General features: G+C 31.7%; 3 protein-coding genes across 3 annotated transcripts in view; 1 reads left to right on the forward strand and 2 right to left on the reverse strand.

Annotated features, from left to right (window-relative positions):
* Yif1 (Yip1d-interacting factor 1) lies at positions 1–6,168 on the reverse strand. The gene is made up of 6 exons (XM_088192519.1): positions 5,962–6,168; positions 5,664–5,864; positions 887–1,161; positions 698–821; positions 374–636; positions 1–302 (listed from the first exon to the last, which is right to left on the reverse strand). Exons 1-6 carry the CDS (start codon positions 5,993–5,995, stop codon positions 117–119), a joined length of 1,083 nt encoding a protein of 360 aa, XP_088048645.1. The 5' UTR covers positions 5,996–6,168; the 3' UTR covers positions 1–116.
* LOC148232290 (tRNA-specific adenosine-34 deaminase catalytic subunit ADAT2) overlaps positions 6,075–24,875 on the reverse strand; it is a 21,888-nt gene continuing 3,087 nt past the window's right edge. The window contains exon 2 of the mRNA XM_088192522.1: positions 6,075–6,213. The gene's annotated coding sequence lies outside the window, so the exon portion shown is untranslated. The remainder of the gene's footprint in view (positions 6,214–24,875) is intronic.
* Hexim (Hexamethylene bisacetamide inducible) lies at positions 19,112–20,919 on the forward strand. The gene has a single exon (XM_088192520.1). It carries the CDS (start codon positions 19,191–19,193, stop codon positions 20,031–20,033), a length of 843 nt encoding a protein of 280 aa, XP_088048646.1. The 5' UTR covers positions 19,112–19,190; the 3' UTR covers positions 20,034–20,919.

Raw genomic sequence — 24,875 nt, forward strand, 5'->3', positions numbered from 1 at the left:
TTTAAAAATGTATGTATGTTTATTTTTTATATAAATTATATAAATTTATTATTTACAAATATTAGATAAAAGTGAAACTTCAGTAAGATTACTAATCTCCATTTTTACGAAGGTTTCTAAACAGCTGAAGAGGAAATTAGATGATACGAAAGCCACCACGTTAAGATAGGTTGCATCGCAACAATGAAAAATATAAAATATATTTTTCTCTTAGATCCTGTATGCCTAGGTTGAACGTAATTATCATGAGAATAATCTTGTTGCATCGGATCTAACAGAACTTTCATCCGCAGTGTCTTCACCTGAAATAATATAAAATCAAAATAAATAAAAGGCAGTATAAGAAAATAATATAGATAAATTTGATACTCACCAGAAAGATTGATATTGTAATACTACAATAAATCAAAACACAATAGTAACCTAGTGTTTGGAATATCACACTAGCCAAAATGCAACAAATAATAATAACAAATTTATATCCAGAAAAAGCCAGTAAATCATACACTCCCAACTTAGTCTGTATATTAGTTACATATTTAGTTATCGAGTAAATAAGTAGCTCGAAGATGTTATATGCGAGAGCACTGGATGCTTGTATACCAATTTGCTCAGGAGAAAATCTTTGTTGCATTCCTAAAAATATATAAAAATTTTAAGTCCTGATACAAATTATTTATATTACTATTCAATTTACCAAAAACTATTCCAGCCAAGACAACGTATGTAACATATGCCATAATAGGTATATATAGATCTGGTGCGTTTGCGTCATATCTTGGTTGAACCGGATGGTCTTGATCGTACTTGACTGTCCATTCCTGAAAAAATCTTCATAATAAGCATTTTTTTATTATTATTTTATTTGATTTAATATAAACTCAACCTTCTGTGTGAATGGAAACAATATCAAAAATAACTTCTTTATAACATATTTTGAGTCGACAGCAAAGTAATATTTCAACTCCGAAACAGACACGTATTTCTCTATCTTCTTATTTACAATATCTTTTCCTTGACTGGCTAAATGCTGTCCGAATTCTACAGCCATGTCTTGTACCATTGGCTGTTGAAGCATCATTCCGATTTGATTTTTATTTTGGATGAACGACGACACCGCAGTCGATTGAGGATTGCTACCCATCTGATATTGACTAAAATCTATAAGAAAAAAGCATATGATTTTTTTGAATAATTCCTGGCTTAATTAATCTCAACGTTGTTTTGAAATAAAAAATAGCACTGTACAGCTAAATAATTGTTTCCACTCCAAGATTATGTTAACCTTTTGCATTCCTAAGACATTTTCAAAAGTTTTTCAGCAAGTCCAAGTCATTTTCAGTGAATTTGTCAATAATTATTTTTGAAGGGGAAAAAATCTGATTTTAATATATATGTATATTAGTGGCGTGCCATCCATACATGCAGTCGATTCAAAACGTCACCAGCATGCACGGTTGATCGACTATAAACACGATCACGTGATCAGCTGAGTCGCTCGCCATCAACCGTTCACGCTGGTGGCGTTTTGAATCTACCGCATCTATGGATGGCACGCCATAGATGAAAAAATAAAAGGGGGTTTAAATTACGATAATTCTTCAATATGTATATTGAACATTTATTTGACAAATTTTTAAAATGAAGTGTGATACTTTTTTAAAGCAATCCCTTGATATTTTTTCACAAGTTGTGCAATATTAGGTCGTTTCTTATCTTCCCTGGCGATTTTGGGGTTCTGGTTCTCAAATTCTGATTATGATTTTTTAAATATATATTCTAAATAAAATACCCTGAATATTTAAAAAGTAATACTTCACAGTAATAAAATATTTTACCAAAAAATACAATCTGTAACAGAAAGCCCGTAACCAAATGGCTTCCATATTCGGAACATAAATAATTTCTATATTTATGATTATCCTAGGAAATGTAATTTTTATGCTAAATCTAATTGTTCTGAAACTTTATCTAAAATATTTATATAATAGTCATCATATTCAGTACTTTCATTTTTGATAGTTGAAAACATCCTTCAATATATAATTAACTAATAAATGATAAAATCAATAAAATGTAAGTACAGTTCAAATAGGAATGAATTACTGCAAAAATGCACAAGATGTTCACAGTGATACGTCGCAACACAGACTATTGTATCAAGCACCCGTTGCATCTACCGAGCGATCTTAGGCAGACCATTTTTTATTAATTCCAGATGTTGAATGAATAGATATTTGGGAGTAGAATAAAAAAATTCACTCTTTTTAAACAATAAGCTTACGTTTCCGAAATAAAAAATAAAATAAAATAGATTTAAATTATTTAAGAAATAGCTTGAAAAAAAACTTGAGCCCACCTCGATATTAGAGTTGCTGGTAAAACAACCGATGACGAATCTACTTCGAAATAGGAGTACAAAGGGTTAAAAACATTTATTGACTCACAAATTTATCTCAGAAAGAATAAAACAAAATTATTTGAATTATTTTATAAAAATATTTAATAGCTGATTTTAATTTTTATACCTAGCTTCAAGTTTTATTAGTTTTCACAGTATCATACTGTATCGTCAGTTTGATAGAAACCTCATTAAATGGTCATTTTTGAGATTTGTATGCGAAGCAACAGAAAATGGTCAATATTTTTATATTGTAGAGTTGTAAGCTACAACTCGTATATTAATCGATATATATCGTTTATGACAGTCTGTGTTGCCAGCAATTTCATGTCATGATTTTAAGTAAAAGCTAACAAAAAAGGAGCAATGTGATTCTTGTCTTGAGACGAAGTATTATATATACAAAAATTAAAGAAATTTGGAATGTAAGGAAAGTATAAATTTAAAGAAACGTGCCTCTGAAATGCGCAAGAATAACGTATTTAAAGTATTTACTGCTTTATCTATTGGCCCCGAATTTTTTTTTAAATCTATGCATCAACATCAGTCCATGCGAAAAAATTTAAATATTTTTAGTGACATCTGTTGAGGAACACATATACTATAAAATTATTTATTAAAAAAATCTATGAATGTCATAGATTTTTTTATAAATGGATCACTGTGGCACACAAAACAGTCGTTCCCCTCCCAAAAGGTACTAGTTTTAGGAGGTAGTATTCATTGGTTAACCATATTTATATAGTATGGAGACTTTTTTCTCAACGAAGTGTGTAAAAAATTATAATAAAAATTCAAGTTTGGTTTTATAAGTTGTAAATTTTAGAGTAGATCTCTACATCTACAGAATCAGGAGTATATGGTGAATAAAAAAAATAGTAATTTAAAACTAATTTAAATTGAAGACGCTGGAAATATGATATTCTAGCGGCATTATTAAAAATTTTATATGCGCAAAAAATCGCTAGTTTAATGTAACAGAGCTTGTACACAATAGGCATGTGGATTAAATGTTAAAATAACACTTCACAGATTAGATAGAAAAGCTAGTTGTGATATTTTTCATACATGCGTGAGCAAGGAGAAAATTATAACTCACTGAAACTGAACAAATCCCACAGAAAAATAAATTAATACTCTACTTATTTTGGTGAACATCGGAAACATAAATCATGTATGTATAATAGAAAGTAATGATTTGTAATTTTTTATGTTCATGAAAATTGCAATAAGCATATAAGAAAGATCAGAATACATTTAATAAAAGGAACAGTAAATACGGTTGAAAGCACTGACTATTAACATTATATAGGTCGGTGAAAATTCAAGAGTTACTGCATGATTGGTCGCTGTTTGTTTTAATGAAAATATATTTTAACTCTGTTGCAAGATTGCTACTATAACTTTTGAAGATATCAATCTAAATTTAAGATTTTCACTGTGAACAAAACAAAATAGGGAGATGTTTCAACTTTTAATGTTTAGAAAATCAACGTTTTTTTTAAATAAAATGTGAGGATCGTCATTATTTTTAAGGTAAATAATACAGACATGTGTTTTTTAGGCATCTAAAGTTTTCTACCAAGAGTATAGATATATTATATAAATAAGTTGATGGCACCAGAATACATGTAAAATTCTCAATATTTAAATATGCATAAGTGCATCAGTAGCTCTTACCGATAATTTTACAAATGACGCATTTGCGCCATTTGCTTTTAATTATAGTATTACAAGTGATAATTAAATCATTAGTCTGTAAGGTGTTGATCAAACTATTATTATTTACACATTTCATTATTACAATTAGAAATATTATTCAAAAGATAGGTAATAAAATATTAAAAATATGTTCATAATTATATTATTAGTTTCTAATTTCCTTCTCTGAAAAAAATATCAGCTGAAATGTTAACAATATTCACCAGAAAATGTATTTGCAGAACAAACATTTTTACGAATGAATTACATAAAAGACAACATTGAAGTATAATTATAAGTTTTCGCTATGTAGACGATATAATTTAATTATTTTGTAAAATTACACGATGAATTTAAAAAACCTAAAATAACCTTTCACGCGGAGAAATTTACCTGATTCCTGGGGAGAGACTTTCTATGTTTCTACCCTAACTATATGATATAATAATTCCGTAAAACAATTACTAAGCTCCTTTTATATAGTGACTTATAACAATAAAATTTTCTTCTTTAAAATTATAATAGTAAGCACAAAAGTTAACTTCAAATTAATAAAATATGAACCGTGTGCCATCATAATAGATAATAAAAATGCAATTAAAATTGATTTTTAAATATTTTATCAAGGCAAGAGTTGAAAAAACATGATTTTTTTCTATTTTATTTTATTAACAAAATTTTGTAGTAGAGAAAGTGTATTTTTTTCCTAATAATTTGTTTATAATTTATAATACTTATATAACCCATTGGTTAAACTAAACTATAGAAATCAGAAAGTTGAAATTTGCAGAACAAAATTAACTTTATCATTATAAATTTAAGTGCCACTCAACTTTTCTACTAGTATTAATTAAAACTGACATATTTTTTCTTGTAAATAAAAAGAATAAAAAATCAATAATCTTTTAAATAAGTAATAATATCTTATGTTTTACCATGTATGTATAGAAATAAATAATTGTTATAGCAATTTAGAACAAGATTTAATTTTAAGCACCTTTTTTAAAATAAACATGTTGAATACCATGTACACAATTGGTGGATTTCAACCACATACAAAAGAAAAACAGATGTTAAAATGCGTATTTACTGTGACAAATTCATTTAGGCCTATAGATAAATGTCACTAATACATTTCGAGTCCCTTTTTTTACTTAAGTTCCATCATCATTCATCAATCCCTAACTAACCGTGTTCCGAATTTTTGGTCCTGAAATAGTCTCAACTTAAAGTAGGTCTGTAACCTTATTTAAAACAAAAAAATATTTATTGTGAATACAAAAAACGATTATTTAAAAAAACTGTTCATGTTCTAATTGTCATAATAAGTTTCGTTATACAATGTGGTAAAAACCTGTTCAGATTTATTTGTATCTAATATAGATTTGATGGCCCTCGAATTATTTTTGTGGTATTACTAGAAGCGGCTGTTGTATGCCAACAAACCTCAAATAATTCAGTAACTCTAGCAGAACATGCATGCCATTAACGTAATATTTTGTCAGCATTAGTATTTAATACTTGCTACGCTAATTAAAATGAACCCATTAAATGATTATACCTGCGGGTGGCGGAGAATTGCTGGGATTGTATCCATAGTTGGGCGAATCAAATCCGTTCTCGTTATATACTGGAGCCACATTTTGATTGAAAGTGTTCATCTGAGACTGGTCAAACGGTGGTGGTTGGTATGGAGCGGGAGACGGCGTCATACCCAAAGCAGCGACGTCACTTACCCTCTTCACTTTGCGGCCTATACCACCTTCGAGTTAATATATCAAATGTATCAATACATTGTACGAGTCATAGCAATGAACTAATTAAAATCGCAAAAGATACGAGTTGAAAGTCATAGTTACCGGCTCTGGGTGGATTGTTCGGATTGTAGTTCATTTTGACGTGTTACGTCGACACGTGTGTTGTGAATATTATAAATTTGTTGTGATGTCAATGAATCGAGCGTGCGAGCCTTCGATGGAAAGCTCCCGCATGAACATTTGACAAACACTCACAACACGTCAACTAGACTTGGTCGAAAATTAACCTTATGACGTCCATTGATGAACAGTGTTGCCAACAGCAAAACCATACACTGCTATACACACTTGTGTCTGGAAAGTGGGGAGGGAAAAAATCAAATCAATATAATAAATTGCTCCTTAATTTAGATAAATTCTTAAAAAATATATATTAACATATAATAATCATTTCTTACATATGACAATAATATTTTTTAAATATAATAATAGAAAGAATAAACACATAATTATTGCGGTGAATTACAGTGAGTGATCATATTATAACAGAAGCTGATATGTTTTTATGGCAGTTTCTAGACTCCTTATATGTATTTGTTTCGTGATTATTTAGATAAACATCATCGATTAGTATGTATACTATTTTTTCAGCAATTTGCTATAAATTAACTAATACATTTTTTTGTACAATTAATTTTATTGTCATCTATATATTTCATATCAAAATATTTTTGACTAATTATATGCCCATCAATAGCGGCCATTGATATTAATATCATCTGGGTGGGAAATTGCACTGACTGTGTGCATGATTCCTATTGTCCCACTAATTATTTTGAACTCCACGTTGATTTTTTTCACGTATAAGACGTTTCTTTAAATATTCAGCACTGTGACTTTCAATTTAAAAAATCCTAAAACCGTTCCATTATATATCCTTGAACGTTAACATATCTTAAAATAAACATTAATTAATCTGTATTGCTTACATCCTGCGATGAATCTTGAATTAATGAATAATAAAAAATTTCCTGAAGCTCTCAAATTCTTTTTTTCTTTAACTTTATTGCCCATTAAATTAATAACTTCGTCATAAGTTGAGTGAGATAAATAATTTACATATCCAGATCCGATATTATTATATTTTTTAAATGATTTTTTAGGCATTCATAAAATTTAGCTAACCTTTCTATACGTGTCATAAATCACCCTTTCTATGAGAGTTCACATCTTCGTCATGTCCCCGAAATGCCAAGCCCGAACTAGCTAATCATTTTATTGTGGCTACGACTCTTATTAAAACGTTTCGCTAATATTTTTATTTCACGTAAATTTTTTGGAGCATTTTATAATCAACGCTCCTAGCTGTTAATATTTTTTTTTAGAGTTAACATTGAGGAAAAAATATCTTTTGAATGCTCATGTTTCTATTCTCATAAATTTAGTAATGTAATACTAAATTTATGACGGAGTAAGATATAATCAACAAGTTTCAACTGGCGTTTTACGAACTAATAATATTTCTGCATCCAATGAAGACAAAAGCCGTGCATTTGCATGGATTTTCGGAAATATGACTTCGACCATGAACTATTTTTTCCATGCATAAGAAAACATTTTTGCTACGTTTTCAGTATGGTATGCAGTGGCTTTTTTGGTTATTTGTCACTATTTTATGTCAACTATTTTTCGAACATGAATTTATTTTGTTTTAAAATTGATCTACCATTCGGTAGGGACAGATAGGAATTTAATAAATTTATAAAGGCAAGGCAAACAGTATGGGGATATTTTGTCTTTCATGCATACAAATTCTACTTGACGAAGTATATTAGCCATTGACTCATGCGAACAGAGTTAAATTAACATATAGGTTAATTAAGTGTAAGCTTAGGACACCGAGCGTGAGGAGTTTTTAAATAAAATATTTATTTCCAATGCAGATTAATCACTTTGTATTCAGGTTCCTAGTTGGAATCCGTCATTCAGACAAGCTCAATGTTTAACTCAAGTTCACCCCGGCTACTTGAGACGTCAAATCATCCCGAGTTTGGGTCAACTACATCTACAACGTTCTATACGGCCAGGAACTGACACATCGTCATTTTCAATTAAATAAATCGAATAAAAACAAGTCAATTCAATACAACGTGTAAGCTTTGTCCGTCAGGTAATGTATCGAAATGTATCAATCAATTCCACATTACAAATATTATTATTTCATCAGCATATATCAGCAAATTATGTTGTCTGGGGTCTAACATTAGTATTTTTTTATTATCAATGTATTCTATATCTTATTTATTTATTTTAATCTTTTAATCAAATAAAAATCTTGATAATATTGTAGATTAAAATATGCAGAGTGCTCATTTAAAATCACATTTAATTAATAATATTAAAATATTTGACGAGAAAAATTGTACAATAACTCCCTTTTTTTCATTTTTAATTACTGCGCAAGAGGAAAAGATTTTTATTAATTAATAATATTACAACAAAATAACTAAAAATAAATTTCACTTATATTTTGAGATCTGAAAATACATATTATGTAATAATATTATCATCTTATTCAGAATTGTAATATGAGCCCACAGGCTCTGAATCGCCCACATGATTGGAACAACGTACATTTCTTTCTATACACTTGAATGTGTTTTTTTATAATTCGTAAATCCTCTGTATAAGTAGAATAGTATGGTATACATACATATATGTTACTGTTTATAATCGATTACTCGCCATCTGTTACAATTTACAATCGAGCGCATTTATGTGTGCATCAATTTAACTAACTATTTGTGGTAGGTAATTTAATAGAGCATCGCAAAAGCATTAAAATCGGTGATTGTTTTGTACGAAGAGTCAGCTATGAGCAATGTTGCAACACATAGTACTCGTATATTATTAATGAAACAGATCCGCTTCTGAGTGATATGCGGATTAGGTGGGTGCCTAATAGGAAGTACTTTTCAAAGGCGAGAAATACAAGATAAATACTCCTACTGAAGTAAACTGAGTGTTTTAATTTCATGTTTTCGAAGCTCCGTGGAACTCACTGCACGATTAAAAGTGAATTATATTGGAATAAGTCAAGGTAAAAAAAGACAAATTTTCGTATATTCGGATTTGAATGCTGAAATCTCCTCGGTGCGTGTTTCTTGTCGTTTCACTAGACTACACCTTAAGGCAAATCAAAGAACTAATTTTAATACAAAGCTTATACAATATTTATTACAAACTAGAGCCACAAAATTCGATATTAATATGAAATATGTACGTAGATTTTTATTTTTTGAATAAATTCTATGTAGTTTGACTCGTCGAAATATTATACATATAGATTGAATGTTAGTTCGTGATTCTATAATAGTATCATAGCGATATATTCCACTGTTGGTTTACAAAATTCGATTTTAGATAATATTCATTTATTTATTACAAATCTGCCCATAATGACTTGACATGTTTCCCCAATGCGTCATGTTCGCCTTTATATTAATTAGTTTTATGTAATATTTCATATACTATACATCAGCTAAAATATGCAGCCGTATATATATATATATATATATACATACACGCTTTTTCACGCGTATTATTATTAATAATATACACGAAATGTTTAATTATGTATACAACAAATATTTTAAAAATGATTATGGCGAGCACGTAAAAGAAACACTTTTACATAAATTGTTCCAGCTCCTCGGAACTATCTCCGAAAACATTCTTGTGTCTGGCAAGGCCGTTGAAATGTTGGATGGCTTATTAAAGGAGAGCGTGCTCGAGCGCTAAAGTCTTGACGTAACCGCCAAAAATAAGGGACGCAATCGTGACTTTCTAGAACACCACAATCCGTATCTAAAAATAGCCGAATATCGACGAATTGTCGATACCGCCTCTTCAGAAACTATTAAATGAAGCAAAATTTTTTTCATTTAATATACGCTACGTGGAAAATTCAACGCTGTAGCAAAAATACTCTAAAATAAAAATTAAATAACACGATAATATGTATTTAAAATTTAAAATGGTAAAAATTATTTTGAAAAAATATTTTTATGAAATTTGTAACTAAATTTGTTAATCAAAAATAAACGTAGCGTCATTTTTACTATTGACCTTACGACTGCATTAGAAGTTTTAAAAATAGCTACAAATATTTTTTTAAATATAGAAAATGTATGTTTTGGCAAATGCTGATGCAATAGAGATGGCGTTTGATTAGAATATCAGACATTTAAAGACAAGTTAAAAAAAATGAAAATGAAAATGTTGATGAATTGGTGTTTCTTTTCCGTTTTAATAACAGTGAAGATAACTGCCAGGTAAATATCAACAAACAGCGAGATATTCGGTTAATATTATATAAATAAATTGGAATGGAATTGAGCGTTTTATATTATAATTGTAATAATAATTAATGCATTGTAAAGTCAAACAGTCTTAAATTTTGATTAAGGTAGCTTTCATAAATTATGTTACAGGTTTAAGGGAGTGAATTTTATTGTGACAGTGTGAAACAAACAAGAGTTTGATTCAATGAAATTTTGTGACAGAGGTGGGGTGGAATAAGACCAGTGGAATAAGACGACGATTCATACATGAAAGATCAAGGTTCGAATCCCATAGTGGACCTTATTGTTTTTCAATTTATTTCGCGTCCGGGAGATTGGAATTATCGATTATTAAAATAATAACAAATCCGATCGATCATCACAGATTAGGTTTTTCTCGATTTTTACTATATTAATGGATAAATATCGTGATGAATAGTCGAGCTTGACATCTATTGGTTGTAAGAAGTAATAATGTTCATAAATAATAATCACTGATTATTTAGTTGTAACGCATTGGGCTAGCGCCTCTAATATTGCGACGGAAGATTTACAATAAATATATATAATATTTTACTGTCAATAAAACGGAACATATGCTTGGAATTTAGTACATATAATTCGAAAATGAAAAATGGGAAATTGAAAAAAATAGATAAAGTTCAATAGAAATACGTATTAAGAGAATAAAAAAATCTACCTTTCTCTATAAAAGTAGAATTATACGTACATATATCTGGTTCAAATACGTTATACTAAATTTTAACCGCACACGGCTATATCGATAAGCATTTATTATGTATAACTTTGTAATGAAATTCAATTACTGGTCTTTTGTGGTTTAATATTAATTATAATTAAATCTTTTACAATTTACACATTTAAATCATATTTGCTTACTATATAAAGAAATAATTAACACAACAGTGACCTATTTTCCCGTTAAAATTTCCTATTCATTACTTTTCAAAGGGGAAAGTAATTATAAAAAAATGTTTAATTATAAAATTTCTATATACAATAAATATATTGACATTTTCCAAATGAAATAATGGGGAAAATCTAATTTAGACATAATTAATCTTTCACTCTAATCTCATTTAAATAAATATATATTGTATATATATATATATTTAATACATTAGCTTATTTTTAGTCGCAGGTAATTATTTTGCTTGTCATTTAAGAAAATAACTTTCTTAATAACGAGCTAAGCAATTCTGCAATTTATTTGTCTTTGCATTGTTCTTATAATATATCGCATGATGGATTTAGGTCACTATTGCATTCATTCTCACTGATAACGATAACTTATAAAAATGTTTATCAAATAATTAATTTAATGCCGAATCGAATTGTTGTAATAATGAATAAATAATTCAAGCTTATTTGTCGTTCTGTCAATACTCGAATAAATAATGTGAAGCTCCTTTAATTTTTGTTACGATATATAAATGTAAATACTTATGTAAATCTTAGCTATTTGATATTTTTATAAAGTATATGTATTTATGTATATATATAATTATTTATTTATTGAACAGGAACGACATTCTGTCGGCCTGTAAACCAATTACCGCATTGCTAAGATACGTTTGTGGTGCATGGTATTTTTGGAACGACACAAACACAGAGACAATGAACTTATGCATAATAATAATGATAACGAAAATAACTCTATCAAGCTAATGATTAATAAAAATAAACTACACGCGATAAATTACAAAATAAATAATCCAATAAACGTTAAAACATAAATTTTAATATTACACGTTTTGCCAGTAATTAAAAAAAATATTTATATAATTTATTTTCTGCATATGCTAGGTTATGGCAAATTGTATTTATTTGGCGACGTTGTGGTAGCAACGTTGTGCTTGCGTTCGTGTTTAAAATGCCCGTAGCAATTCTTATTCAGTGACTTATTTATTTTTATGATAATGACTTTATAAGTCAGCATAATGGTTTCGTGAAGTTAAAGTAGAAAGAAATGGCACTCGCGGGAAAGAAAGGAGTGAAAGGCCATCTGTTGTGACTGATATACGTGACACAGAAGTATGAATGTTACGGTGCTGTAACTGATAAAAAAATAAATTGGCAAGCTGATAAATCGATAGGCTAATAAAGATAGATATGGTTGATTTAAATCTAAATGAAAACGTACGAGTTATTAGTCCAGATACATCGTCAGTTGCTTTAGTTTCAATAAAGTACAAACTACAGAAAATTATATACAAAAAAGAAGTAATAAAAATTCACCTACTAATAACATAACGAACGATTAGGCACAATAAGAAATATTTACAATAATTATTTTGTGACAATTGTAGTGTAGTATCAGAGAAAGCTTTCTCTTCAACATGAGTTATTTGCACTAAAATTAGATCAAACTTGCACATATTAAACATGTGACTTTTAAAGATTCGCTTTAATTCTTATTTTGTATTAAATTTTACTGATTTACTGGTAATTTTTCGTAATGCTTTGTGTGATAAAACGTACAAAAACAATTCGCAATATTCCTAAATCTTGTTATGATTTTTTAAATAGCTTAGTGATTGTCGTGCCTATAGCAACTGTATTATTGTTATAAATATACCATTTCAATAATAATAACATATGATTATAAATAGAAATATGTCTGAACGTCTTGAATTGTATCCAATTTTCTTACGACACGGCCCCTTGATTATAAATGCATATGCAAGTAGCTCTGTTGAGTGCTTTGATCCTTTATTCTTTGTTTAAAACATGTATTTATAAACCTTAAAAGCATTAAGTACCAGATTTGCTGGTTCTGTAAACTAATATACGAATAAAGAAGACTATCAGAAAGCCATTAAATTGAGCCCTGTTTTAATGACGGTATACGAGATATCGTTTATTTTTTGGAATATTTTATAAATACACATACATACATGTATATTTTTTTAATATAATCATTTTCATCTAGTGCTCTTATTTGTATAGGCTTGATAGAGAAACCAGGTATCAAGGTGTGCACGAACCCCTCAACATAATAACCATTTTTTTATAAAACTTTTCCTAATTCCTTTATTATCTGGCCACACCCTATGACAGGTGGTATTTTAACTCATAATTTAGAAAATGTTAATTGATATTTAAAAATATTTGCAATAAAAATTCTATTGAGTAATATTTTTTCTTGAGATTAGATAAGGTAAGGTTATATTTATTTTTATTAAAGTTGATGTGCGATATGAAATATCGTTTGAAAGTGAATATGAATTTGATGTAAAATTCATTGTCCTGTCGTGGGGTGTTTCAGAGCGTATCAACAAGGACGGAGGACACCCACTCCCCATCACAGGAGAAAGGAGTTCGAAATAGGACACGTGTTGGCTCTAGTTAAGACGCAATTGATGTGAAATTCTGAAACATTCGCTCATATGTAAAATTAACGTTTATACTTAATCTAGCTAGTTCCGTAAACTCATTAAAAATATATATATATAAAATATAATTTTTATTATTTTACATAACACAATCTGTATTAAACATATGTATCTAAATATAATCCTTAATACACATATACAAGCAGATATAGGTAATTTCTCATGGCGGCAATTGTAGTTAGATTATAATTAAAAATAAAATGATTTTATTTTGCCGCGTAGCAAAAAATATAGAATATATTATCAATAAACTGTTACTTTTTATAGATATAATGTCATACTACACACTACAGTTTTAATATTGACCGATTTGTGCAATAATACATGTGAATACGTGTCTGTTCTTGCAGTAAGTAATGCGTCACGTAGTCTCCAAGTCGTATCAAAGATGGGGTTGAGCTCTTGGGAATTCAGGTGACTGTGATCTGAACTTGGTCGAATGATCAAAGGGAAAATTGGCTTCTATGAGTCGTATCTCGTTTAATTCGGCGTGGCATCGCCTGATGCGAGTTTGACTGAAGTAAAAAGTAGTTCTGAATGAAGTTCCTGAAAATTGAGGGAAAGTCTAGCGCCCCTTCCAGTCCTTTGACAAACGTCGATGATTCGAGACAGAACCAGACTCCAGAAGTGAAAGTTTTGTTACGATAAACTCCATATAAATGAAATAATCTACTTTTTTAACTCGAAGTGGTAGTATCGGTCTGAAAATATATATTTTGGGGTAATAGTTGAAAAAGTCCCCTAACCCTTGCCTTAGACACGTGTATTTTGTTTAATAGTTAATCCCGTCCTGATCGAACACATATTAAATCTGTTACATACAAAATATAGAGTTGTAAAGTTTTTGAGCAATCGCGGGAACAATTATATTAATTTATATATCATGGTTGGTCAACCCTTTGGGGATTGCGGTTTAATTGATATTAAATCTCCCCTCTGCCCCCAACATTTTATCGTTAAAATCGCTTGAAAACATATTTTAATTTATGTGAATATATAAGGTTCTATATTATTTTCAATAAAGGTACAAGTATCGAGATACAATTACCTTTGCAGCGTTAAACATTTAGGAGACTACTCATAAACTGATATTTCTCTTAAAATAAACGACGAGGCTTTTGTCTCTCGTCACTGGACGTTATTTGGGGGGGGGAGAGAGGAGGGATATTTGTCCCCCTTGAATTTGAACAAAAAAATGAATTAAAAAAATCTAACAGGTCATCCTTTGCCCACCCTTGGAATAAGACGTCCCTGATTCTAAACCAGAAATTCTCGGGTTATCTCTCAAAGAAAATCTAAACAAAAACAGTCTCCGAATCTACCCGAAAATATTCTTTAAAATATGTTAATTTTGTGAATTCTTATCGGAATACATGTCACCGGTAGATATATATTTTTTTAGTGATAATATAATTTATTTTACAGGTGCTAGTAAAATCATATAATCTCAATTTTTCCATACGTAGTAATATCATATATACTTATCATTATTTATTTTAAATGTTACAGTGAATGTATATTTTTCAGTGAAGCCCAAATACATTTTCACAAGTAGATATACATTACTACCAGCGAAAATATAATTTAAATAGCTAGTGAAACTATATGGTGATCTAAAATGTAAATAAAACTCAATTTGACAATTGCGAAACGTCTATTCGCTTTTCAAACCCAAACCTAACCTTTTATTATATGAATTAACCAAACCCAACTTGACCTAATGAAAGTTCTGAAACGAATTATAGTTTTATACCTTTCATTAGGTCAAGTCTAAAATACAAACTAAGCCAACTCATCTCTCAGGGAAAATAAACGGAAGAAGTACAAACAGACTTCGCATCTTACAAATTGCTTCATAGTTTGTCTGTATTTCGATATTTTACTATGTTTTAAAAATATGATAGCTATCCTTACCGATATTATTACGGAGTTATGAGTATTAGTCCGTGTTTTCAAACCAAATTTTGGTCAATAGGAGAGCGCAAAAACAATTATCACTTCTCAAAAGTCAAAAATTCACGTCAACGGCAATAAAATCGTGTCGGTGCCGTCGCAGATGAATGGAATACCACGAATCTTATGAAATTGAAATATTAAATAAACGACCACTGTCTGACCAATTTTTGTCCTCTCCGCCATGAAAAAGGTGAAATGACGTCCCTAGCTTAAATTTGGGATGACTTACTAATAAAACGTTATTTATAGTTGAAGATATGACATGCGTTAATTAGGCACTAAAAATTATATACAATTATTTATAATTTACTTTTTTTAATTTAAAAAATCTTATCAATAAATAATTGGCAAACTCTACTTTATTCATTTTTTTAGCTAATTTCTAATTTACTTATAAAATCTTCATTTGTATCAAATATAGGACTATTATTTAATTTGACGCCATCTCTATTGATATTATTTTTACGAGAGATTAAAAAGCATGAGTGCACTACTTTCGCATTTTTAATACGATATTTTCTCTATGCGTTGCATCGGACGGCTTCTAATTTTCGTCTTTATCGCGTTAAATATTTACCGTACAAAGAGTCGTTTTATTTTTTTGACATAGTGCCTTCTGCTCAAGTATTCATATATGCGTATCTAACCACGGCGTATTAGAATAGATAATAAAAAACAACCATCCATCGTCGTTTAAAATCAACGATGCGTAAAAGGGAAAATTTAATTCAATACGCATTCGGTTAAGGTCAACATTTGCATTATTAAGACGAACACATGAAAAACAATTTAAAAAAAATAAAAGTTTCGGTGCGACAGGGGTGTCACAATTAAAAATGGTAGGGGTGTCGCTTAAAATAGAGATGCACCAAATTGAGAATTTCCGGATTTATACGCTTTTCGCCAACGCAACGGCGCTTTTCTATAATCGTTTCATAAGCTTGGAAATAGTCGTCGGGAAGGAAAAAAACGAAAGTGAGGAGCAGCAGCAGTAGCAGCGACGTTACGAACTACGAACACTTTTACACACCCAGATTAGCTAGCATCCGACATATGCTAAAACAGGGTCAAACAGAGTCGCCTGTCGCCTTCTGTAAAAGTTGCATTTGAGACTACGGTCGACGGCCTCGGAAGATGGCCGTATTTTTTGTAACTAAAAGTACTCCCTTTGGGTCTATAAACAAATGTATTTCACATATAATGCACCGTGCGTAATGATAACAAAGCGCCAGGGGTATCCAACTAGCGCGACGCGATCGGAGGCGTATGTATATGGAGGTGGAATTTCTGTGCGTTTACATTATGCAAAATGGAATGTATTGTGTCGCAGAATATAATATAAGGTTCGTTGCTCGGAATAATTTTTATTTTATAGGTATTCTACGTTTAAGATAAGATATTCGTTTCCTAAGTGGGATATGTTAAAATTGCGCAATGAATGAAAAACCCTAGTCAAATTTGTAATATAAGAAATATCAAGATCACACTTCTGATTATCCAAAATATTTTATGGTTGGGGATAACAAAATATCGATTAGTCTATCGTGCCTAAAACGAAATAGTAACATAAATTATAAATATTTTAAAATGATCTCATACCTAACCAAATGTGACTTTAAAATATGTATGTTACACAAAACATAAATTTGATAGGTAAACATTTCTACAAAAGCCCGCGACTACACTGAGGAAAGGAAGGAGTGGAGTAAGTCGAACGAAGTTGACTTAATAATATTAATTAGCAACTTACCCGTTCGTTGCAAATATGATAAACGTTCGACACTATTAACGTAGGTATACAGGAAAAAAGAATAATATAAGGATTAAGAAAACAAATGCAACTTTATATAAAATAATATAATTTTTTAGATTCAACTGAACGTTTAAAAATGCTAGATGGTGTTGAAAATATTCAACGCAAACAGTTTATATTTATAATTAATGTGTTAAGAAAGGTTGTGATACAGCTGATGTACTACATATTAAACCAGTATATTTAGAAATGTCCATTAAACCTTTTCGATTTTTAATTCTAGTTGTTTCTTTAATTTTCATCGGTTCTTTTCTGTGGATTTTCCAATTTTTTCGCTTATACGATATACGTTTTATTTATACATGGTGCTCCACTTTTTTCTTATGTTGGCAGCACTGTCAATAATCACGCACGTTGAAAGTGTTAAAAGTTTGCAACAACACATTTACGAAATGAATCTTTTAACCACCACTCAATACGTTAAAATTGTGCAATTATTCTACAAAAATAATAATTCTGTACGAAGTGTGTATCGAAATATATGGGAAGATTATGAGCAATTTCATCGTTTTACTGAATGGACAATTCGCAACGTAGTGTAATTTTTTTAAGAGGCTGGAAGCGTTGGAGACGGTATGGCCTGTCTACCATCGTGGCGCCAGTTCAGTTGAGATATATTGCTAGTGTGGCTGAAAACCCGGAATTGTCGATTCGTCGGCGTTCTCAACTTTTAGGCTTTCTTATGGCTTTGGCCCATTTCGCATCTGGACTTGCATAAATGAAGCCTAGAGAGCATGGGCAGTGAAATTTTTACGCAGATTGAGTATCAGAACAGCAGAAAGTTGATGCTGATTTCTCAAAGAAAATCTTCTTCTCTGTTGAGGCATATTTTCACCTCTCTGAGTATGTTAATAAACAAAATTGTCGCAATTGCGCAAACGAGGAAAATCCTCATGTGATTCACGAGAGAGCATTACATGCCCAAAAAGTGATTGTTTGGTCCGAATTGTATACAGGCGGGGTCATTGAGTCCTACTTTTTTGAAAAGGATGATGGTCGGATTATAACAGTCAACGGTGAATGCTATAGGCGATTATTTTTAGCACAAAATCGAAAATATTGATGTGGAAAACGGTGTAACTTGCCACGCATCAGGTGCAACGTTGGATGTTTTGCGTGAAAAGTTCCCAAGTCACATTATTTTACGTTTTGATGAGGTCAACTGGCCGCCAAGATCATGGAGTTAAGGCACACTTAATTAAGCATACATTCCGATTTTCTGTCGTGAGTGTTGCATGCAAAAACCACGATAGTGTGGTATAAAATTTTATCGCGAGTTGCACTTTCATGATACATCGCGCCCCGAATCTAAAAGTAGATTTTATGACTTAAAGCGTGGATAATAGGTTAAGGTGATATCATGATTGTTGCACATACATATGAATCTCATTACAATATTAATCATAATAATGTGTAATAACAACATTACGCTCCAAAACGTCGACAGGACGAAAAAGTCATCGAAAGGATCGGTTACCATTTAATTGATATTATTTTTCATAATTAATTAAATACATAAAATCCTTTTTTGGTTTTTCAAAAAGTTTGAAAATTGACCAGCTTGATCTTGCACGTGCAGCGTTTTAGGCGTACGGCGCGTAAAAAAATAAACGTTGTGCAAGTAAGTTTTATTATGCAGCGATTATGCGACCGGCGTACGTGTCACTTTTCGTACAGGGCATGCAGGTTGAGAGTCCCTGCGAGCTCGCGGGGCAAATGGCGGCAGTTGTGTGTGAGACGCGGCACGGAGCTGGTCTCTCCGCGACGCTCCGGCGAAAAAAACGGCGATCGATCAGCGCCACTATGGAAGGTCTTGCGACGCTCGAGTCCCCGTGCGAAGAACTAGAGAAGTCTTCGTTCAAAATGGAGTCCCCAGAAGACGAGGCCGCAGTCCAAGATGGCGGCCGACAACAAACAACGAGCCCAGTGGCGCCGCCTGGCGGACGCGGGCCGGAAGCTAAGTTCAAAAAGAGGAAGACGCGGCGCGGCAAGTCGAAGCGCACGCTCATGCTGAGGCCGCAGTGGCGGCGCCGACAGGGGCGCAAGGACGACAAGCCGGAGACGCACGCGCCCTACAACAACAACCAGTTCCTGATGGAGGAGCACGTGCCGGCCGAGCAGGATTTTCTGCTTCCGCGCACCCGCGACTCCAGCTTCAGCGTCGACTCCGACGACAACTACTTTTATCCGCTGCCGGAAGACGAAGAGGACTTCCTCACCAAGGAGTTCTCGTCCGTGTACGAAGACGCCCAGAGCGAGCGCCTCATGAGCATGTCCAAAGCCGATCTCATGCAAGAGTACCTGTCTCTCAAGAGCCGCTGCGAAGAGCTGACCAAGCGCATACGGCAAGACGCCTCCCCGGCGAGCGACGCCCTCGGCAAGATCAAGGAGCAAGAGGAGATCATCCGAGAGCTGCGCAGCGCCAACCAGTCCTTGAAAGTGCAGCTGGAGCAGACGCAGCGCCCTCGCTCTTCGTCCTCGTCCAGCGTCGACTCCGAGAGCGACAGCTCGTCTTCGAGCTGTAGCGACGCGAGCCGCGACGAGGACGGGGACGCTCCCATGACCAACGGCTATCACGCGTCCCCCGAACGACCCCTCGTTAACGGACACCGCTATAACGACCGTCCCAACGGCGACGACGGCTAAGACGTCGCCCCGCCGTCGTCTCCATTGTGATATGTAAATTTTATTATCGTACGCTCGTTGCGCATTTATATTTATTTATAGACCGGTGTTTCCCAACCGTTAACTGCATGAACATTGAACGGTGGATGCATTTCATGCATTTCTTCCAAAATATTTACAATTACAACAAACACCCGGTTGGGAACCCGTCGCATAGAATAATCGATGCAGGTTTCATTGTGTTTCATATAAATATGTATATATACATTTTATTTTTGATGAAATGAAATTGTATATTATTGTAATTATGGCGATGAGAACGATCAATTCATATATAATTATACGAAACCCGCGAAATGTAATTTATTAATTTGGAATTGTAAAAAACTGACTTGTCGTAATGAGTAGTTTTCGTTAATTGAAAATACTGCCACACGAGAGAGTGCATCATTCCTTTATTTAAGTCTTATTTTTTTCATTTCTAATTATTTTTAAAATCTGCAATACTCTAGCTTTTAACGTTTTAACGCATTTTTAGTTTTTGTACCGTACGAAACAAAATCGAGCAATATCCGTTTAAAACTACATGTCGTTGCGAATAAAACAATACACAAAATAGTTTAAGATCAAATATCACAAAGTGTTTTATATATTGTTATTTGTATTTTACGTTTTGTTGATTATTGCATTAATGTATAGATAGTGTGTAGATTTATGAGAATGTACTTTTAATTTTATATAAACATTAAAAACGTAAGCATTATGATATTATTTAATAATTGACATCTGTTTTTAACGATTTACGACGACGTCGTCGTATCCTACATGTATTATTTACTCTTGAGTATGATTTTTGTATGCGAGTGTTATTTTATAAGTTGTATAATAAAACTGTTTCAATACATTACGTACTATGTTTTTCTTTATATATATATATATACATATATATATTACTTATCTCAATGCAAACAATAACAAGTAGGTACAATTTGATAATTTTTTGCCCGCCGCAAAATTAGATAACTTGAATTATAAATAAAATTACCTAGTCCGGACTTATTACCGTATCCGTTTCACCGTGAGGATATATACTAAATTTTATTGATGTAGCGTTTTTAAATCATTCTATGTTTATAAATGTAGACAAATACACCGAGGGTTTTTTATAGGTGTTATATTATTTATTATTTAAAAAATAAAAGTATAGGATAGTGTTTTAGAAAATAAATATTATTTTTGATGATAAAAAATAATAAAACATTAAGAGCACGCCCATCTAATCTAGACCAGTTTCTCAACGCGAGGGCGTACGCCCCAACGCGGGGGGGGGGGGGGGGGGGCAATGCGCAAATCATTAATATTTATTACATTTGTCGAGAATATTTTTTGATATTGCAACCCTGACTTTCATAGAAAAATATAATAGCACTAGCGCAAATGTCGACATGGCGCATTTGAGGATATGGTTATGTTTGTGGATGTCCCTATTAGTCTATAAACTTATTTCAATTATAGTTCGACAGTATTCAGATGATTATTTCAATTTCGGTTTTATACCAGCTACTCATCAAACCTGTAAAAAGGTCGTCTTGAACCAAATTTGAAGGCATAACATAGCATTTGTTTGAACTATGATTTAAACTAATTTAAGAATATAAATTCATTATCCTCTGGACGAAATGCTAATAAAAGTCGTACTCTTGATGCTAGTTATGAATTGGAACAAATCATACTATAGGGGAGGAATTAATTAACCTTTAGAAGTCCAAATGCATATATGTCACGATCAATATATTTTCTGCAACTATTTTATATGATTTGATGATAAAATTTCCAATATTTTATTTCATTAGTTATTCAGAGATACATTACGGTAACAAGATTTAGTACAGTAGACCCCCCAATAACACGGTAAATTGGGGACGTGCTATTTGGGTGCGTGTAGTTGGGGGACTAGAAAATACTCATACAATTTCTTTAATATGTACGTACGAATCAGGCGCGTGTGGTGAGATATCTTGCCTTTGGCTCGTTTACACATACAATAACAGGCACCCAAATATCACGTTCCCAATTTATCGTGTTATTGAGGGGTCTACAGTAATTCCGAAGCATTTTACCTGGAATTATCAAATTACGAAAATTCGTTGTAAAATCTGTTTAACCATCGATTGATTTTAGAAACAATTTTTTGACCAGTCTGTGCCAACCGCTTAAAATCTAGACGTGATTTGCTATCTATGGTTCTCAATTTAAAAAGTTTTGTTTTTACATTTACGTACACATTTTCATTAAATAAATTAAATTACTGTTTCTAATTCAACTCAATATTTAGACAATATATTTTGGGAGTATTAAATTCCTATTATAAATCTATAGTCGGGAGGATTAATTAGGCTGAATGTTTTATTATAATCGAGAGTAGTCCTTCAATTGTATTATAGATTTTTGCGATACATTGTTCATGCTAAAGGATGGCATATATAAAGGGAAATCCAACTTCAGTTTCCATTAATTATGACTAATAATATAAATTAAATGGCCGCCTCTGTATTTTTCAGTGAAGTTATATTTTCACTAATGAAATACAAATACATTTTATAGTGAAAATATAATTTAGCTGATAGACACTAATATGCTGCTCTAAAATGTATATGAATCTCAATTTGCCAGTTGCGAAACGTCCATTTTCTGTTTAAACGCAAATCTAAGCTTATAAAAGTTCTAAAATTATAATTCATTTCAGAACTTTCATTAGGGCAACTTAAACCAACTTATCTCTCAATAAAATAAGCAGAAGAAGAAGTACAGATAGACGTCGTATCTCGCATATTGCTCTATAGTTAGTCTGTACTTTTTAATGTTTTAAAAATATGATAGTCATCCTTGCTGATATTACTAGAATTTTTATATAAGTGTTGGTCATCGTATATTCAAACTGAATTTTGGTCAATAAGGGGACGCAAAAACAATTATCACTTCTCAGAAGTCAAAAATTCACGTCAAAAACAATAAAATCTTCATATGAAAGATTGTTTCGAGAAATATCATACGATGGACAAATATAATCATGCACCAAGTATAAAGTATGTAAGTAATTGTAATGTACATCCATAAATATATTTATAACAAATTAATAATTAAAAAAACAATAAACCACAAAACAATGAACCATTGGTGTTGTGTAAATTACAATAGTGAACCATTAACTAAATACTATTTACAAGGATAGAGTGAAACATCCTTTCTTTTGTCATTGCATTCTTGGGTGGGTTCTTTCAGGTATTTGTCCCAACATCTGCAATGCATACAGGGTTTACTCTAAATAAATGATTTATAAATATATAAGTAGTTTAAATTTTGTGATTAAATAAAGTGGACCCCAGTGGATTCAATAAAAAAAAGTTTTTGTCTGGTAAAGCCAGCAATATCAGTTTTACTCAAAAAAAGTTCTAGAAAAAGATAGCAAAGATATGAAAGAATTGCCACTGTTAGTAAGAGAAAAGTCAAGATGCCTTAGGATGTAGAAACACAACTAATGGAAAAGTTGAAAGCAAGAAAATTCTCAATACAGTAAGATATATTGATTAATTGTTCCTTATTTCTTTCGACGTTGCAAAAGCTAAGAGCATTTCTTTATTAGGACTATGTAATTTCCGGAGTAATTAAACATTTTCTTTAGCGGTAATTAAACATTTTCCGGAGTAATTAAACATTTTCTTTAAGGAATACTTTGTGAATTTGGAAATTTCTGTCAAAAGACAAAAACTGGACAACAACATGAGAGGTACAATCGATCAACGTTCAGCATTAAAAGCTAGCTTGAAGTGGCTGTCTGAAACAAGAAACCATATACTATTGGTGACGATTTGGTTAAACCAGCAATATTTAAAATGGTAGAGTTAACGTGTGGTCTGAAAGAAGCCATAAAACTGTAAAAGTTGTGAAAAAAAGAATTTATATTTTAGCAGAAAATGTGAGGGAATAAGATATTTCTTCAATAAAAGAAAATAAATATTTTGCTATTCAGCTTGATGAGACTAGACGTCAGTAGTAATTCCCAGCTGATGGTATTTGTCGCTCGGGAGAAATACTAATGAAACTTCATAAAATATGTAGTACTACGGGGGGGGGGGGGCAAGTACTGGTAACGACAGTGGCGCATGCAACGGATACTAAAGTAGTTATACTCGAATGGTATTTGTTCGCTACAAAGGTTTACATCCTCTTGAGTTGCGATTTCGTGGCATTGATGTCTATAATAAAGTTAATGAATTCTTTAATAACGTTAATTTAAGGTGGAAAGACTGCATTGCTGTATCTGTTGGGTCATGTTAGTAGATTTTCGGCTTTGGCGAGAGAATAATCCAAAAATTTAAATTAATCACTGTATGATTCATCGCCAGGCATTGCTTGTGAAACATTTGGAACCTTCACTGGAAGTTGACATGCATGATGTTATCAAAGTTGTCAAAGGACATGCATTAAACACGCGACTTATTCGTGAGTTATCTACAGATGGTGAGGCTGACTATACAGACTACTTTATCATACAGAAGTGAGGTGGCTTTTATGTGGAAATGGAAATGTTCAGAAACCGAGTGTGGGCTTTCAAAACTGAACTTGAATTTTTTCTCGTTGATCAAAAAATGTTCTCGCACATTAAGTTTATGAACAATATGTGAGTTGCACCTCTTGAATATTTAGCTAATATATTTGAGTAAGTAAACGCACTAAATAAAGAATAGCAAAGAAAAAAACAGCAGTATAATTTCAGCGTTTGGTACAAAGCTGTTACATATATTGGAGACAGAAAACAGAACAAAACAAACTGTTTTTGCAAAGTTATCTATGTTTTTGGAA

The sequence above is a fragment of the Plectrocnemia conspersa genome, unplaced genomic scaffold, assembly GCF_051122295.1.
Source record: "Plectrocnemia conspersa isolate PC_06_02 unplaced genomic scaffold, ASM5112229v1 ptg000009l, whole genome shotgun sequence".
In the NCBI taxonomy this organism is placed as follows: Eukaryota; Metazoa; Arthropoda; class Insecta; order Trichoptera; family Polycentropodidae; genus Plectrocnemia; species Plectrocnemia conspersa.

What these genes read in the sequence shown, in the direction of transcription:
- Hexim (XM_088192520.1), top strand. Translation starts at nt 19,191, where the DNA reads ATGGAAGGTCTTGCGACGCTCGAGTCCCCGTGCGAAGAACTAGAGAAG.
- Yif1 (XM_088192519.1), bottom strand. Translation starts at nt 5,995, where the DNA reads ATGAACTACAATCCGAACAATCCACCCAGAGCCG. An exon ending in CAATTCTCCGCCACCCGCAG is followed by an intron (nt 1,162 to 5,663) that starts GTATAATCATTT and finishes TTTTTCTTATAG; the next exon opens with ATTTTAGTCAATATCAGATG. An exon ending in TTACAATATCAATCTTTCTG is followed by an intron (nt 303 to 373) that starts GTGAGTATCAAA and finishes ATATTATTTCAG; the next exon opens with GTGAAGACACTGCGGATGAA.